We start from the raw sequence: 19,591 nt of genomic DNA on the forward strand, positions 1-19,591 counted from the left end.
GGCGCTAAATGGGACAGATCCATGTTGATGACATGAGCGTAGAGCAAGTGTGTACCGATTTGTGTGATTTGAGAGGATGAGAGGAGGGCCATGTGAGAATCGATGGGTGGAAGTGTGACGGACGGACGGACGGACAGACAGTTGGTCGAGGTTTCGATAGTAACTGCGTCCTGACGGTCGCAATGTATCAGTCAGTGGCGGCGCAGTTTGGCCTGTTGTGGAGACAGGGAAATAATTCATTCAATAAATAAAGCTCCTTTTATTGTACCAGTGAACTGTACTCTCATGAGACTGTAGCTGTTTCTATTTTAATTCATTGGATTTCCTTTTAGTTGACCTTGTACCAGTGAACTGTACTGTCATGAGACTGTAGCTGTTCCTATTTTAATTCATTGGATTTCCTTTTAGTTGACCTTGTACCAGTGAACTGTACTCTCATGAGACTGTACGTAGCTGTTCCTATTTTAATTCATTGGATTTCCTTTTAGTCGACCTTGTACCAGTGAACTGTACTCTCATGAGACTGTAGCTGTTCCTATTTCAATTCATTGGATTTCCTTTTAGTTGACCTTGTACCAGTGAACTGTACCGTCATGAATCTGTACATTTTCCTATGCAAACTTCTAATAAAGCCTTCAATCAATCAATCAATCAAGCACTGAACGCACGCACGCACGCACGCACGCTGCGCAGGTCAGCTCAGCAGCTGGCTTTTTTTTTTTTGTAAAGCTCCAGCCAGAGTCAGGCGCCGAGGTGGGGGGACGGCACCAAGCCGGACTTGCGAGCCCAGGCAGCGGCCGAAGGCCGCTGCCCCTCCCAACCCACTGGAGCTAGGTAGAGTCTGGTGAAATAAAACCAATCAGTAGGTCCCCATCAACAGATGTCGCTGTAGCCAAGGAATTCACACCCAGCCTGCTCACCTGACCAGGAAGTCCAACCAGTCTGTCTGCTGCTGCCTCAAGGTAGGAATCACAGTATGTGTGTTAAACTGCTCCACGTTGTCACAGTAATCATTGCGTCAGAGTGCTTGTTCAGTAACAGTGTTAAACGGCTCTATATTGTGACAGGAATCCTTCCCACCGAGTGTTTGTTCACTAACAGTGTTACAGTGTGATATGAAAGAATCCACATGAGGGCAGTGTTTCCATTCTCAACTCACTGAGTTGAACAGAGGGCGGAACCCAATGCAATAACAAGTCCTATTATTTAGAAAGGAGTCACGTCAATGTCAGCATTTTTTTTCTCTCTCTCTTTTTGGCAACATTTTTTAAATCATTTTTTAAAATCATTTCACAATGTAAAAACAAAAATCATTTTGAGAAAAATGTAATGACCTATACACAGTATCTATAGGCTGTGTCTGTGTATATTCTGAGTGTAGATGTTGTTGTACTTTAACCACTTAAGCCCTGTGTCAGGGGTTCCCAAACTTTTTTGTCTCAGGGCACCCCATGAATATTTTTTTAATCCGAGGCACCCCTACATTATAATTTTCACTCCCAGCACCTTATATTTATAGCATATAGTCGTTGTCGGGTGGAAACCTTGTATGTCCAAAACCGTTTTGTATTTATCATCTATAAAATGTACTTGCGAGGCATTGTGTGCTTGTAGATCGGCTGTTTTCACTAGTTTAAATCATTTTTAAAATGATAAACACAAAACAAACGGTTTTGGACATGCATGGTTTCCACCCGAAAACAACGAAATATAACTCATGTAATTGTCCCACTGGCTTGTCACTTGCCATGATCTGAAATGGCAAATCTTTGAGTAGCGCGCAATGAGGGCCTCTCCCAACTCTATTTCCCGAGCTGAATCAGAGGCCCAGCACGTCCCTGTTGCGAACTAAACATAAACCAATGACATCAATCACAACAGCACCCTGCACACACGCGCACAAACACGCACGCACGCACACACACACACACACACACACACACACACACACACACACACACACACACACACACACACACACACACACACACACACACACAAATTGGCCTGTAAGTGGCATTGTAGGAGCAGTGTCCAAATGTTGTTTGCAAAATGCAACCTCATGGAAAATAGATGAAGAGGGGGCATGTGAGAAATGTTGTGGTTTGGCAGCCAAGGAGTGTGTGTGCAGAGTTTGGCATGGATAGGAGCAGCGGTGCTGGAGATAAGAATAGGGCCAAAAGTGTGACGTGACATGACGGACATACTGACTGACTGACTGACAGACAGCCGGTGGAGCTTTTCATAACATAAACCAATGACATAAATCAAAACAGCACCCTGCATGTGTGCAAACACACGCACGCACACTCACAAACTTTCCCATGACCAGCACTAACACAATAACACAACAGTGTACAACGCCACAATAGAAATATATATAAAAGTGTGTATTTGTGGATTTGGCACAAAAAATTGTCAAATGCGTTCTCCTGCTATGCCACTAAAATGTGGAACGCCCTACCGAAGGCCTTGAAGGAGTGTAAATCCCTATGTCTATCTTTAAAACAGCACTGAAAAGCCCCTTATAGGTGGCTGCTACTCAAAATGAAAACAAAGCCCATCCTTACCTTCCCCTGACCTTTCTATTGTAAATACAGGGGCGTCAATTGGGTATGGCAGGGGTATGCAGCTGCCATGGGTCCAGGGGGGAAATAAAAGTTACTTTTAAATATAAATTCATGAATGTCTCTTTGTCTATCTGTGCTGGTTATTATGTTGTTAAATTACAGTAAAATAACTACAAATGCAAAATGTTACAAAATGGTAACTTAAACAAGGTATTTTAATTATATTCTCCAATCGTGTATTCTCCCCATCTTAACAAAATGGTATATTCCCAGGTTCCGCAGGTCAGCTGCACAGGTACAATTCATTATTGTTAATTGTGGCACGTTTACTAACTTGCCAAGTTTAGCTGCACTTGTACGACCATTCCAGGCTGCCATATCCAGCCCAAGAAACCGTAGAAAACGGGGGGGAAAAGACGTCGCATGTTGCCCTCCGCAAAACGTACAAGGACCAGTTCCTGGATCAGTGACATGACAATCAACCAGTCGCTTTTAGTGAGTAATAGATGACTTATTTAAACCATAACCATTATGCAAAGATAGGAAATCTACTGGTTACAACATGATTAAAGTGTATTTAACCTGAATGCTATCATTCTATTGAGCAGTGTTGTTTTAGTCATAATTTAGTCATCTGAAATGTTTTAGTTTTAGTCTAATTTTAGTCGACTAAATGTCATAAGATTTTAGGTGACTAAATCTACAGTTGATTTAGTCAACTAAAGTGTATTTTGGCAGGCCTTGATGACATGGTAATGGCTGATTTTAAACTTGGTTGCGTGACGAAAATAGCCGATCTACAAGCTCACAACGCGTCGCGCTGCGACAAGCCTAAAACATAAAATTACTCTTCTTCACTAGTCCCTCCCTAACGTTTTAGTCTAGTTTTTATTTTGTTGACGAAATTGTCAATATATTTAGTCTTAGTTTTAGTCATCACAGCTTAGTTTTTATTTAGTTTTCGTCAGTGAAAAAAACGCAGTCGACAAATATTTTTCGCCATAGTTTTAGTCGACGAAATCAACACTGCTATTGAGAGGAGGATGATGTGGAATTCATGTGTTCTGTGTTGAGAGCTCACGCTGGAAATCCTCCAAAACACAATCAACAACACAGAAAACAAAACTCTTTGTCTGTATTGATTTTTTTTTCTATGAACCACCACCATCATAAGTTCAAGATTGATCACTGGCCTACAAAACACAGCAGAAATGACTTCCTGTATGTTTGTTTACAGGTCAAAGATCAGCAGTTGGGGCCCAACCACTGGCGTGGCAGTTAATAATTATTTATTGGCGTGTTAACCAACTGGTGCCTTACTGTAGTGGTGTGGAAAGGTTATGTTCTACTGGTGTGTTCAGGGTTAACACGGTCATGAAATTCCTGGAAATATTTTGAAATTAGAAAAACATTTTTCCAGTACTGGAAAAGTTTTGGAATTGATCAAGGGTCCTGGAAGGTCCTGGAAGAAATAGCTATGCATTGTCTTCGGTTATATTGGATTTTGTTAATACCTCTGAAATGACGAATTAAACATGGCCAAACATGGCCAAATAATATTAGAGGCAGAAATTGTGAAAATAGCCGATGTACATGCTCACAACGCCTCGCAAAGCGAGGCGTTGTGAGCATGTAGATCTGCTATTTTCACAATAGAACCGTGTTATACAAAATGTAATGCCTCAACTCTTAGTACTCGTCAGGGTGCCGGGTCCCCATTTCAAATATGATTATTTCGGGGGTCAGCCTGAAAAGGTTGAGAACCACTGTCATACACTACCTGTCTTTAGGCATTGCACATAGGAGTAAGCGACTTGTTATTGAGCTGAATTATTGTTATATAGTCCTGGAAATCGGGTTAAATATTCTGGAAAAGTCTTGGAAAAGTTTTGGAAATTAATTGGTAAAGATATGTGGGAACCCTGTGTGTTGCTTCAGTGTGCTGTTGTTCTTGTTTAAGCATCCTTTAAGGTCTGGAAAGGCACTTTATTGAAAATAAAAATAAAATAAATACATTTGTTATTGTTTACTTCTATGCAGAAATCCAGCAGTGTTGTTGTGAAATGGCAGTTCACAGAGAACCTACTCTGAAACCCCCTGGAACAGAATAAGGCTGTTTAATGACAGCAGAACCTTTGAAAGTCCAATGTTGCCCAATCCTGGCAGGCTGGGACGGAGAAAACACAGGAAACACCTGTTAAAGTTTGAAAATTAGGGGAATAACAATTTTAACAAATCCTGGAGTTTGCGGAGAAACTGACCTCTCCACACAGTGTCTGTATAAATACTGCTGGCTTCAGTCACATTTTCAAAGACCATTTGATAGAGATTACTGCTAGACATCAGTCAAAGCTGTTGTCCTGTCTGCCTTTTTTCCAACATTCTTTTGTTCCAAGTCTACTTTTTGGAACCTTTTTACACTAGTAAACATTTGTGAAGAAACTTGATCTGACAGCCATGTTTATTGTGTGGAACGTTGCGTTTCTTTTGGTCGGGAGTTTGAGTCTTGGTAAAACCGCACCGGCAGCAACACCTCCACGGGACTGTGAGACCATCATCACACCACTGACTATGGACAATGCCCAGGTCTAATTCAAACAAATGTTACATCGTTCTTACTGCATATTTCTGATACCGGTATTTAGCAAGGGACTCTGGTCAACTAACTAACTGTGCATGCGTGTGTCTGTGTGTCTTTGTCTTTTCAACAGCTTTCAGGTCGTTGGAACTTCCTCGAAGGGTTTTCAGACCATGACCACTTTAATTCTATTCTGAAGATGACACATTCTTCTTGGATTGACATCGCAGCTTCTCCTGAGGACAACAGCACGCTTGTCATGACGCAACACAATCGAATGTGAGTTATGTGTGTACAGAGAGTGTGCACTTTAAAGTAAGGGGAACATAAGAAAATCTGCAAAGTAAATTGTTACCAAGAAATTTCTTCACCAATGTGTTTCTAAAGGTGTGTAATAATATGTACTAAAAGGTTGAAATTCAACTCCCGGGGAAACCTCATAAAAAATGATTTGTGTTTCTGTCCCATTAGTTAATCAGGAATAAAGTGTTAGTTAAGCATTAACTAAGTGTATTACTTTGTACCTTATAGTAAAGTGTTTCCAACTTTACTATACAGGAAAAAAATACAAAAAATAAATCTGCTTTAAGTAACATGTGAGGGGTCAAACTAGGGGTTTTTCATGATGCTGAATCCATTGCAAGCATTTGTTTTGCATGAAAAACATTCCATGGGATACAAATGGCCCCCACAAAACGGTGAAACATTATGATTCATCACTAAACCATTGTTTTGTGGGTCCGATTTTAAATCAGTTTTTTATATACACCTTTAGAAAAACATTGGTGAAGACATTTCTTGGTAACGATTTACTTCGCAGATTGGTCAGATATCTTATAAAATCCCCTTACTAATAAATAAAGCTGTCTTGCCTAAAAAAGGATGTGTTCATAAGAGTACTGTATATGTCCTTGTCTACAGAAATGGAACCTGTGGCAGCTCTCAGGCCAACATGAATGCTATCTCTGACATCACCATAGATGTTGCAGGTATACCACAGATGACATCATCATGAATGTAAGATACAGCACAGTTGACATAGACATAAAGGATGTAAAAAGTAAATGACATGTAACATCATCATGTACTACTCTCCTCTCTTCCCCAGTTGAAGGTGCAGCTAGCAGGCTCAGTTTGTTATCTACTTGTGTGAACTGTTTGGTTTTCAACTTCACCACCTCAGTCAGAGAGATCGACTCCCCCATTCACTCTCTGTATATTTTTGGTAAATAGTATGTTGCACACACGCGCACGCACACACGCACGCACGCACACACACACACACACACACACGCACACACACACACACACACACACACACACACACACACACACACACACACACACACACACACACACACACACACACACACACTGAACAAAACACAGAGGGGAGGGGGTGTTCTCTACAACGATTAGCGTACAGTGTTTCCCTAAACACATAAAATAATGGTTATATTAACAAAAAACCAACAACACATAATAACACTATAGAACATTGACAGACACAGATGCTGGGAAGTCTCTCCACACAGTCAACTAACAACAGCCCAGCACACTACAATTTAATTGTATATATATATATATATATATATATATATATATATATATATATATATATACACACACACACATTGCATAATTATTTGCATTGTTTTTCCAGGGAGGGGGCCGAGCCTGGAGGAATCTGACCTGGAAGTGTTTCATCAGCAGGCCAAGTGTTTGAACTTCTCTCTGCCAGCCAGCTTCCACTACAACCAGGAACAAGGTTCAATCCAACTCACGAAACAAAAGCCTTGTCAGTCAGTTAGTGAGCTACTGTAGCAGTTATTATTGTTGGGGGACATGTGGTGTGACGGCTGTAAGGAAAGCTGAGATGGAGATAGTGTAGGAGAGCCAGACAGGAGAACTGAGCAGGAGACCAGAGACTAGGGTGACCAGATCCAAACTGTTCATTTGAGGGACAGAAGTACAACTTGTGTGGGACAATGTGGGACGGGCGGGCAGGGAGTTAATAGCAAATTATTACTTACCGTAAGTTGCTAATAAATGCTTATGCTTTGATGTCATATTCGACCATAGCCCTCATACTGCCTATTAATTTGTTATTTACTCCCCTATAGGGGATATTTCTCTTGTTATTTTAATAACAGTCTTAAAAACATATCTTGCAGGTAAAAGAGACAATGAGAGATTTACATTACAATGGTATGCCCTATAACATATTAATATAGTAGTTCAGTGTGGTCCAGTCTAGCTTGCTGTGAGCTCATGTTAAAGAGCTTCAGCAACAATCAACGCACCTATATCAATACCTGCCAGTCACAATGTGGGACAGAGTCTCAATTTGGGGGACACCTGAAAAGTCATGGAAATGTGGGACTGTCCCTCGCAAAGGGGGACCAGATGTCCCCCTTTGTCACCCTACCAGAGACCGACAGACAGTAGGGAAGCTGAGAGGAAGTCAGAGGTCTACTCCAACAACTAGACTAATAGAAGATGCTCTGCTCATTCAGGGGCGTCACACTGGGGGGGAAAGTAGGACTTAGTTACTAGGGCCCAAGGTGGAGGGGCCTTTATTATTTTATACTTTAACTATTGAAAAATAGCAGATATACAAGCTCACAGCTGCAAACTTGGAGATCTGATATTTTTTGAAAAGACGAGAAAATGTGTGCAAATATTTGAATAGGCCTATATGTATTTTTTAAGCGAAAAACTAAACTAAAATTTTGAGATGGGGGTCCGTGGCCAAATACATATCATTTTGGGGGTCCTTCACATGAAAAAGTTTGAGCACCACTGACATGGAAACATAGATCTTTCACACAAAAAAAAACCTTAGAAGGATTTAGAAGACATTTATAGAATCGTGTCAAAAATATTCAAAGACCTGCACAAATGTTCACGATTTTTCAAAAATAGCTGATCTACAAGCTCGCAGCGAGGCACTCGGTGCCACGCTGTGAGCTTGTATATCTGCTATTTTGCAATAGTTAAAGCACAAAATAATGCATAATAATGGGTTCCCATTCATGAATCCTTGTACCCAGGGCCCAGAATGTGGTGTGACGCCCCTGTGCTCATATGTAGGCCTACGTGTTTCTATGCTCATATTCATGTCTTTCTCTCCTTACATGCATGTGTTTCTCTCTCTCCTTGCAGAGTTTTGCTCGGCAGACAACATGACAGCTGCTGTGAAGAAAGCAGAGAACAATATGTCATAAAAATCATTCACATCTTCAAATGGGCATTTCATGTTTTTCTCCTGAAGTTTCCACCATCTAAAATACCGAAGACACACTCATCTTGTTTTATCATTCCTGGCGCTTTGACATATGGGATCAACATTCCCTCTGCGTCCTAAAATATGGACCCAGCTGCCATACCCTGGGTCCATGGGGGGAAATAAAAGTTACTTTTAAATATAAATTAATCCATGAATGTCTCTTTGTCTATCTGTTCTGGTTATTATGTTGTTAAATTAACTACAAAAAAATAACTACAAATGCATTATGATTATATTCTCCACTCTTGTATTCTCCCCATCTTGACAACATGTTATATTCCCAGGTTCCGCAGGTCAGCTGCGCAGGTGCAATGCATTATTGTTAATTGTGTCACGTTTACTAACATGCCAAGTTTAGCTGCACTTGAACAACCGTTCCAGGCTGTGTAAAAAACTAACAAAACTTAAAAAAAAAAAGACATTATCAAAATAGCCGATCTACATGCTCACAACGCCTCGCAGTGTGAGGCGTTGTGAGCATGTAGATCTGCTATTTTCACAATAGAACCGTGTAATACAAAATGTAATACCTCTTTTCCATGAGGACTCCAAATCTTTGCCATACCTAGCTTTTGCTGAACTGACGCCACCGGGGTGCCCTGAGACAAAAAAGTTTGGGAACCCCTGATGTCCCCATCTTTAAATTAATCCAGTGACTTTGGTGCAGGGCTGAGAATGGATCAGATTGTAAATGCCATCATTTATCTATTTCACTGCAGATTAACCCTTAAATTCATCAAATTCTTTCAATGGACTAAAATCTTTTTATTTGATGGCCTTCCTTCCTGCCCTGGCATTTGGCCTTATTGTGTCCTCAAAAAATGGCCAAAATGACGAAATTCCAGGCCCTATTTAGTGGAAGTATGTTTCTGCCTTACAATGTAATCCAGGGAAACAAACTACCTTATGTCACAGAGAGGAGGCGTTCCAGTTCACCATGCAGCTTCTGGAGCAACACAATAATAACCCACTGCGTTTCATTTCATCCAACATTAACACATCAACACAGCAACACACGCAATTAAATATAATTAATTTATACAGAGATAAATTAAATGACATTAATGTATACACAGATAACACGTGGAGTCCTTTGTTTAAGGAGAGAGGGGGCTTTTAGTTTCCAGAATCTAGACGCTCTCAGTGCTGCGCAGCGCTGCGCAGCAGACGGTAGGGGATTTATGGCTCTTTGAAGTGAGCTGGATCTCTGGGATCCGTTCTTTTCAAAGAGCCGTTCAAAAGACTCATTTTAGTTACTAGTTTATTTGTAGATTTTTATTTTTATTTAAATTACAAATGCAGTTCAATCATGATTTTTTCGGCCATGTATACATTTCCGCCATTTCAAAATAGCCGAAGCTCACAAATTGCGAGCTTGTAGTTCTGCTATTTTCAAATGATTTTTCTACATTTTATTCATTGGAAAACTTGTGAAATGAGACATTCTGCATAATGATGAGTACTTTCTATTGGTATTTTAAGTGCATTTTGACTTTTTTTTACTCGAGGACATTTTAATTCCGAACCTCTATCTGCTTGTGGTACAGTATTTCCACATTGCAGTATTGACACTTTAACTTATTAAAGAATTGACTCCCCCTCCTCAAAAGAAGGAACGGCTGGCTCCCTACTGCGAAAAGGATCCCATCGTTCATTTCAAAGAACTGTTCGAAAGACTCGATCCGTTCGCGTACGTCCCATCTCTAGCAGACAGTGACGTCACGGCCCTATGTTGTTGTGTCTTGTCAGACTCACAGCTGAGTGCAATGAGTCAGCAGCTGATCTGATCTGATCTGACCTGATTAACACTGACTAATTAATTAATTCACCTTTAATCACAACTACTCCATCTGACTGGAACGACTGTTTATTTATCTCCCTGTTTTTTTTTATTCTGCTGGGTGACGTCATGGAGCTGATCCAACACCACAACAACAACAACAACAGTCTGAAGCAGCTGGACATTGATGACGTCACGTCTGTAAACATCAACGACACATCTGTAAACATGTGTTGTGTGGAGGATGACGTCACTAGCCTGCCTCTGCATTCTGCCTGGACCTTCTGGCTGGACAGGTAAACAATCTGCTCTCTGCTGGTCATGTCTGATGCTTGGTGGTTGACTAGTCATGTCTGCTTAACCCAGATAAACATCCATGAGTGACGAAGCTTTATTTGCAACCCATACAACTTACTAACTCCTTTTTTTAAAATAGTTATTATTGTATTATTATTATTAGTATTATTATTATTAGTTGCTATTGGCAACACAGGTCAGAGTTTTTTTTGCCAGCAAAATGAACCTGCCTTTTGTTGTCCAACAACACTATATAATACCAGTATGACGCCCTAAGGGCGAGAAGAACTGAATCAACAGACTGACACAATGTGTCCAGATATGGGCTAAATATAATTGATGACATCAGGGATATCTCCATATATGGGCATAAAGGTCAGAATTAATTTGCAAGTGTGGTTGCCGTGATGCGAGTCACGCTTGCAAAAATGAATTCTGTCTTGGCCATATATGGAGTATGACTTGAGGCGTCACTGACTGACTGACTGACTGACTGACTGACTGACACTCATGAGCAGCAGGGTTTCATAGTAAATGCATCCTAACATCAGGGTCTAGAGCTCTACATACAGTGTTGTTAGCTCTAAATCCTCCACACTTTTGTCCTGGGTTTGCTCCCATAGTGTCAGTTTGTCATGGGTTGGCTCCCATAGAGTCAGTTTGTCCTGGGTTGGCTCCCATAGTCAGTCAATGCAAGCCCTTTGCAAAGACCTAGGAACTATCGTATCAGGGATTATGTTAAATATATTGAACCGAGCCGTCTTGCGTGTTTTCTAGCTCGGCTCTGGACCACAGCTAGGTGTTTTCGTAACCCCAAGGTACAGAATGTAACGATCGGGTCCATTTGGTTACACTCCGGAAGCAAAGTAACATAAACACTGTGTACAGTTGTTGTAGTCAGTAGTCTATGTGCTTATTGGAAACTAAACAAAACCAGACCCTGTCAACACAAGTCTGTTTATTTATCCTCATACAAAGGTGCATCATAGTGCAAAATATCATAATATAGAATCATTTTATGAATTACAGTACAAAAGGAGCCCATTGTAAACAAGCCATTGTGCTTCCTTTCCTTTGAGTAGACCTTGTATCTGATCTCTTTTCCTATGATCTGTCAGATCTCTGCCAGGAACGACAGCAGCTGAATGTGAGTCAAACCTGAAGAAGATCTACACTGTGGAAACTGTACAGGTACTACACAGTACACACACACACACACACACACACACACACACACACACACACACACACACACACACACACACACACACACACACACACACACACACACACAACTCCCATAATGGCTTCAATAGGCAAACCCGCAATGCCACGTTTTGTTTTCAAATGTTGCGTGCAAACGTCAGTACCGTTAGACAGTTTTATGAAAATGTGCATTCCATGTGCGTTTGTCGTAGTCTGCATAATGTAACACCAGCGCCCCTATTCCAAAGCCCCCTAGATTCTTGGGTTAAAAACAGTCCATACAAATTATGGTTTAGTGATGAGTTATCACTTTTCACAGTGGTATGGGGGTCCATTTTTAGCCCATGGAATGTTTTTCGTGCAAAACAAATGCTTGCAATGGATTCAGAATAATTAAAAAACACCTAGTTAGACCCCTCACATCCCACTTAAAGCATATTTTTTGGGAGTCATTATTTCCCTTATAGTATAGTGTATAGCAAGTGAATGAGACCCAGAATTACCCTAGCTGACAAAGATTTTCCTAGGGATGTTGAATTTCAATCTTTGTTAGATATGTTACTAGACACCTTTACGAACACATTGGCGAAGAAATTGTTTGGTAAGGAATTTATTCCCAGATTTGACAGGTATTCTGCTAATTCTCCCTGACTATTGTTACTGTACATCAAATAGATTAATAGTCAAAACGTCCTTTCCATTAAAGGTTGTCAATACTGGAATGAGCTCCCTGTCACACTAAGGGAGATCCCCACTTCCCCAGGGTCTTATTGAAACAGTGGTTGAAGAGTAACCAGTCTTGTGATCATGTGTGACTTGTCGGTCCACAATAGTCTGCCCTAGAATTAGTTTTAAAGTAACCTTTTCTACTCTCTTTTTCTTATTTATTTTCTACTGTTTTCTAAATATATTTTGTATTTTGTATATTATTTTGTATGACAGTATTGTTGATGTTGATGTTTGGGGACTACGGACGAAAAAGCATCTTGCTAAATCTGGTGTATTTACATTGCTTCATGTAATGTTCATTAATATGAATTGTCCCGTCTAAATAAACAACTAAATGAAATATGAAATAATATAAATACTCTGAAGCTTAACATTGCTTCTCTATGTGTGTCTCTGTGTTGTTTGTGTTGTGAGCAGAGTTTCTGGAGAGTTTACAACAACATACCTGGAGTGAACAACCTGCCTCTGAGATGTTCCTACCATCTGATGAGGGGGGAGAGGAGACCTTTATGGTACTAATTACACCCTAACATACAGTAATACACCCTAAGACACTCTGAGATGTTCCTATCATCTGATGAGGGGGAGAGGAGACCTTTATGGTATTAATTACACCCTAACACACTCTGAGATGTTCCTATCATCTGATGAGAGGAGAGAGGAGACCTTTATGGTACTAATTACACCCTAACATACAGTAATACACCCTAACACACTCTGAGATGTTCCTATCATCTGATGAGGGGAGAGAGGAGATCTTTATGGTACTAATTACACCCTAACATACAGTAATACACCCTAACACACTCTGAGATGTTCCTACCATCTGATGAGGGGGGAGAGGAGACCTCTATGGTACTAATATATACCCACAGTCAAGAGGAATCCGCTGGGAAATTAATTCCGTCTTGCCATTTATATTAGATGTTGTGAGGTCATGTTTAAAGATGAGCTTTTCTGTTGTGCAGCCGCCCTACCTGGATAACATCACTCAAAGGGTTTACAAAACACTGCAGGTTCACAGGTTCACTTGTCTCTCGAGAACAAACTAACTGAGAAAAGGACCTTTTCTTTGACGATGGCTAGCCAGATTGCAGGTTCACCACTGTACATCAAAATGAACAATATATATATTGGCCTACTGCATAGTATGTATATATATCCGCCGTGCTTCTGTTTGCACGACAGAGTCACAAAGTTTTGAATGACAGAGGAATATCTGTTCATTTTGATGCATTTACTGTGGTTGCTACTAATAGTCAACATACTATTATATGTGGGCTGATAATTATTTCCCAGCAAAGTGACCCTGTATTTTGTAAACTTTCTGAGTAATGTTATATCTAATATCAATTGTAAGATGGGATTCATTTCCCAGTGGATTCCTCACTACTTGAATCAGTGAAACCACACTTGCAAATGACCCAGAATTGCATCTTTCTAGTTTTAGCTTTAATCTGAATAATATTACAATTAGTTTTTGTCATTATAGTAATCTCATTTTTTTTTAACTTTTAGTCTAGTTTTAGTTGACTAAATATCAGATATAAGAGTTTACTTTACTAAAATTGTAATAGCTTTTTTTTGTCTTTTTTTTTTGCTAGCTCACAAGGTGAACAGTGTGTCGTAAGCTTGTTTACATAGTTAGATCTACAAGCTCACAAGGTGAACGTCTGCTTGTTTACAGGGAAGAAGAGAGCAACGCCAAAGGTGGAGTTTGGAAAATGAAAGTCCCAAAAGAATCCACAGTGAGTGATTAATTACAGGCTGGTGTGCCAATAACCACCATAATAATGCACACCCTGTGGTGTAATAACTTAATTATTATTATTCTCATGAATCCACGTCTCCTCCACAGTCTGCGGTCTGGAAGGAGTTACTCCTGGCCACCATTGGAGAGCAGTTCACTGATTACTGTGCCTCAGGTAATTATTATCAATGTATAGATATATACAGATCCATCTAAAAAATAAAGAATAATATTGTGTAAAAGTAGTTTTTCTTGAAACATTCATATATTTCTTGAAAAAAGCTATTCTAGATACATTGCACATGCAGTGAATTATTCCAAACCTTTTTTGTTGTTACATTTTTGCATTTTTATGGCATACAGCTCATGAAGATCAAGTGCATAGGCCTATTTCAAAATATTACAATATTACACTCAAAACAAGGATTTATAACAGAGTTGCTTGAAGTCCAGTGGGAAGTTTCCACAGTCATTTATGATTCGGGGTGCTATGGCATCTGAAAGTTTTTTTACACAATCCATCTAATATATATATATCTGAGTGTGACACCGTCTTGGGACGGAGCATAAATTAGACTTGATCGAGCAATCGCAGGGACTTGATCATCAGGAGCGCTCCCTCTGTTCTGATGACGGCGACTGTAGGTGTTTAGGACATCTGCTTTGAATCTCTATTATTGTTTACACACACAACAGAAACCAAGGATTATATATTTAAAGAGAGATCACAGTAAATAATCCTAAACATTCTTCCTCCACACTGGGAGAAAAACAGCGTCTGGAAGTTTGATGGAATGCATTTTTAAACGCGAGTGCACTCAGTGCAGTGACCACCCATTACATCCTATGAGCGGTGGGGTTCATGCATACTGGTTCTTAGCCGTGTGACGTGTTCTGGAAATGCGTCTATTGCAGGGGTGGGCAACTTTAATGATGAGAGGGCCACTATTATTTTTACATTTACTCCAGAGGACCACAATGCATGCAGTTATTTTTGAATTGGAATCTGGAATTATTCTTTTAGCAGATTTTGAATTGGAACCATGAAAAGTAATGTTTTTTTTTTTAATGCATTTATATGTTCTTATGTTAAATACAAATACAATTGGACAAAAAAAAAGACTAGTACTAGTCATAAACTACTAATATAGACTGAAGTAACTGAAGTGAGTCATGTTTGCAAGGTTGGAATTGCAACAGCTGAAATCAATAATATATCAGTATTCCAGTATTAACCAGCGTCCCGCATTAAGTGAAGGTGGGGGCCCCCGGGCCGCCAGTTGCCCATGACGATCTATTGGCTCTAATGCGTGTCTCTCCCAGTTTCCAGTATCTCCCTGTTTCCCGTCTCTCTCCATACTCTACTGTACCCAACAATATAATAATCATAGTGTGTCCGTACAGAGGATGAGGTGATAATAATACTAATGGTATTGTGTCCGTACAGAGGATGAGGTGATAATAATACTAATGGTATTGTGTCCGTACAGAGGATGAGGTGATAATAATACTAATGGTATTGTGTCCGTACAGAGGATGAGGTGATAATAATACTAATGGTATTGTGTCCGTACAGAGGATGAGGTGATAATAATACTAATGGTATTGTGTCCGTACAGAGGATGAGGTGATCGGGGTCAGCATCAGTGTCAGAGACAGAGAAGATGTCGTCCAGGTGTGGAACGGAAACGCCTGCTATGCTAACGAGGCTAACGTCCTGGGACGCATCTATGAGCTGCTGCCCGACATCAGCTTTAAGGCTGTCTTTTATAAACGTGAGTATGTTTTAATAATAATAATAATAATAACTAGAAAGATGCAATTTGACATTGCGAGTGTGGTTGCTAACGGTGGCTGACTATATTCACAGTAAGCTAACTGTCATGTGAAGCTCGACCAATATTATTGATTCCTTATTGATTCCTCTCCCATTGATTCCCTACTGATTCCCACTCCCATTGATTCCCTACTGATTCCCACTCCCATTGATTCCCTACTGATTCCCACTCCCATTGATTCCCTACTGATTCCCACTCCCATTGATTCCCTACTGATTCCCACTCCCATTGATTCCCTACTGATTCCCACTCCCATTGATTCCTTATTGATTCCCACTCCCATTGATTCCCTACTGATTCCCACTCCCATTGATTACCTACTGATTCCCACTCCCATTGATTACCTACTGATTCCCACTCCCATTGATTCCCTATTGATTCCCTATCCCTGCCATTTCCAATGGCAGCGGAAAAGTCTATAAACAGTCTATAAACAGTCTATAAACAGTCTATAAACAGTTAACCTATAAGTATATAAAGTTTCCCTAGAACTATAATGTGTTGCCCTGTCAGGCAACCACACTAATGAATGCAGATCTCCTTTAGAGCTGTCTTTTAATAGGGGTAATAATAATAATGATAATAATAGCAGATATCTTTTATAGTTGTGATTTCTGATTTATAAACATGAGTATGTGGTTTTAAAACATGTGTTTACAATAATACCATTCTGACTCATTTTGGTTTTAAACATAACTTTACATTACAGCTATTACAATAATATTTAAACATAACTTTACATTACAGTCATTTACAATAACATCCATATGAGTTAATAGTTGTTGTTTTTCTTTGTGCTTTCAGCCCACGAGGAGCACCATGCGTTCGAAGGAGGACGTTCCAGACGTTAGAGCTCAACGTTGTGAGACGTTCCTAAACACTCTGAGACACTGAGACTGCCTTCTTTAGTTGCTTCTAGGTTTGTTTAGAACCGTGGCACACGGCGGTCTTTAGGACCATGCTGCCTGCGCGGTGCCACTTTGAAATGGTGCATTTCAGGACATATATATATATACTGTAACGCTGAGTTCGCGCTGGTGGGGGCGACAAGGCGTTACGAAAACAAACCAGCATCGTGATCGGATCAACTGCTGCTACCGTCGAAGTCACACTACAACTCTGAATTGGTTTTATTGTAAGAATAATGAGTTAGTGTGGTTGCTATAGCCAACACACTATTGTATTTGGTCCGAGAATGTTTTCCCGGCAAAGTGAACCAGTGTTTTTTAATGTAATCCGGGTTGGAACAGAGGCGTCAATTGGGTATGGCAAGCTATGGCAGCTGCCATACCTTGGCTACCGGGGGAAATAATAAAATGTACTTTTCATTGTGCCCGTTTCTAAGGTATGGCAACATGACTGGTGTCAGTCATGTTGCCATACCTTAGCCTTTTCTGAACTGACGCCACTGGGTTGGAAGGCTTCACAACAGAAAGGTGAAGCTTTAGGTCAAGCTTCACTTGGCATCACAACAATATCTAATATAAATGGTAAGACGTACGGAATTCAGTTCCCAGTGGATTCCTCGCGACTCGCGTCATGGCAACCACACTTGTAATTTCACAGAATTTCACCTTTCTAATTACTATTTTCTGCTTTGTTTGAGTCGAGAGAGAGAGAGAGAGACACAGAGAGAGAGAGAGAGAGAGAGAGAGAGTCATCGGATTTTTTGTCCATGTTTCCAGGAAAGCACTGATCTCACAGACCTCTGAATGTTGGGTTTCTTTTTCTTTTCTTCTTTTTTATTTTTTAATGTAAGATGATTTACAAGACCTCTGGATGATGTAAGATGAGCTACAGCAGTGGTTCTCAACCTGTGGGTTGGGACCCCCTCACGTGATTTTGGGCGGGGTCCCCCAATGACTGAAGTGACTTTTAAGACCTTTTTTAATATAAGAAAAAGAATGCCATTACTGCATTACTGCAAAAGTAGTCTCGCGTGGCCAGACTGTTGCCTCCGCGATTTGGCCAAATGCTCCCGGCATACAGTCTGGCAAACCGGGGAAGAAAATGATGAGTGCGAGATAAAAGCGGATGTGACGCAACCGCTCCCTTGGTGCAGTAGCAATAACATGTCCTACTGGAAGCGTTATGTCTCCTTTCTTTATTTTTGGGGGCATTATTTCGTCTTTCTCTGGTGTTGTTGGTGTTACTTCCATGTTGTTTTCAAACGTTTTCTTAAACTATACACTCATAACAAGAATAGGCCGCTCGAATGACTTTGTCTGAGCTATTGTGTTTCTGTTATGTTTCCAATGGGACTACAGTTCAGTGCAGCACTGGCTACTTCTGATACTCGCCGTTCGGGAGCTGCTCTTCCAGACTCTATATAGCATTCGGAGATTGTGGAATAGTTGTCTGGCTACGCGAGACTACTGCAAAAGTAATCAACACACTTAGTATTCTATACAAGACTGGTCAAACATTGGCCAAATTGTCATCTAACTATTAATGAATGAACCGAATGTCTGTCACGATTATTGTGACAAAAGACATTGCGATATACGATATTATCACGATAATCAAAAATCCATTATCCTGGGGCAGAACATTTGCCAAAAAATAGCCGATCTACAAGTCACATTGTGATGCGTTGTGAGCTTGTAGATTGGCTATTTTTTGGGAAAGACATTTAAAACAGTGAAAAAAAAGACTGTATCAAGTACATATATTATAAGTACCTTTTACCAATTATAGAGGGTTTAAATGGTAACCTTGCATGACATGACGAGGACGATATCACGATAAATGTAAATCTCCACAATACGATTATCATGAGTGTTTTTTTATCACGATAAACGATAATATCGCTTGCACACAAATAAGGACACTAATAAGAAAGAGGCAAACATTTTAAAAATAGCTGATCTACAAGCTCACAAGTAACACATTGCACTTGTAGACTTGTTATTTTCACAATATTTATGTGGAAACAAATCAACATAAATGTCAAGCCTCAACTCCTACAGGGTGGGGGTCCCCAGTTCATATTTATGATTATTATGGGGGGTCCCCACTAGTTCATATATGATTATTAATGGGGTCACAGTCTGAAAATGTTGAAAACCACTGCTCTACAAGACCTCTGAATCACGTTAATGTAGATCTACAATACTTCTGAATCATGAGATAATGTTGATGTCAAATGTTATCGAAGCGACAATATTTGTATCTTTTATACACGATGTTGGGACATCTGAAGCAGAATAGATTGCAGTGTTTTTTAATTATTATTTTATAATAACATTACAAGATCTTTCACTTTTAAAGTCACTTTATCGCATCTTACGGTTAATCCTGACAATGCAATATTAGGCTTTTTTTATGAGTTATGTTTTGTATATTAGAGCCTTAATATCGCTGTGTACCGTAGAGAAATGTTTAGTATGAGATTGGTAAGATTTACAGTTTGATAAAACAATATTGCACATTGTTGTTGGTTTTATTTGTTTCAAATATGGGAGGATTTGTGAAATAATATTTTATTGTTGCAATTATGCAACCTTCAGCACACAAAATGTCATTAAGAAATGTATGCAAATTTATGCAAATGT

General features: G+C 39.9%; 2 protein-coding genes across 2 annotated transcripts; both read left to right on the forward strand.

Moving 5' to 3' along the window:
- Positions 1-4,868: 4,868 nt before the first annotated feature.
- LOC308292064 (uncharacterized protein) lies at positions 4,869-8,588 on the forward strand. Its single transcript, XM_080734292.1, has 6 exons — positions 4,869-5,156; positions 5,282-5,427; positions 6,070-6,137; positions 6,257-6,373; positions 6,812-6,916; positions 8,314-8,588. Exons 1-6 carry the CDS (start codon positions 5,028-5,030, stop codon positions 8,373-8,375), a joined length of 627 nt encoding a protein of 208 aa, XP_080590418.1. The 5' UTR covers positions 4,869-5,027; the 3' UTR covers positions 8,376-8,588.
- A 295-nt stretch (positions 8,589-8,883) lies between these two features.
- On the forward strand, positions 8,884-19,476 carry LOC308292063 (eukaryotic translation initiation factor 4E type 3-like). Its single transcript, XM_080734291.1, has 7 exons — positions 8,884-10,513; positions 11,633-11,705; positions 12,867-12,961; positions 14,137-14,197; positions 14,308-14,374; positions 15,819-15,974; positions 16,842-19,476. The coding sequence occupies exons 1-7, from the start codon at positions 10,347-10,349 to the stop codon at positions 16,886-16,888; spliced, it is 666 nt and encodes a 221-aa protein (XP_080590417.1). The 5' UTR covers positions 8,884-10,346; the 3' UTR covers positions 16,889-19,476.
- The last annotated feature ends 115 nt before the right edge of the window (positions 19,477-19,591 follow it).

The sequence above is a fragment of the Nannobrachium achirus genome (assembly GCF_963921795.1).
Source record: "Nannobrachium achirus genome assembly, chromosome: 9".
Taxonomy (NCBI): Eukaryota; Metazoa; Chordata; class Actinopteri; order Myctophiformes; family Myctophidae; genus Nannobrachium; species Nannobrachium achirus.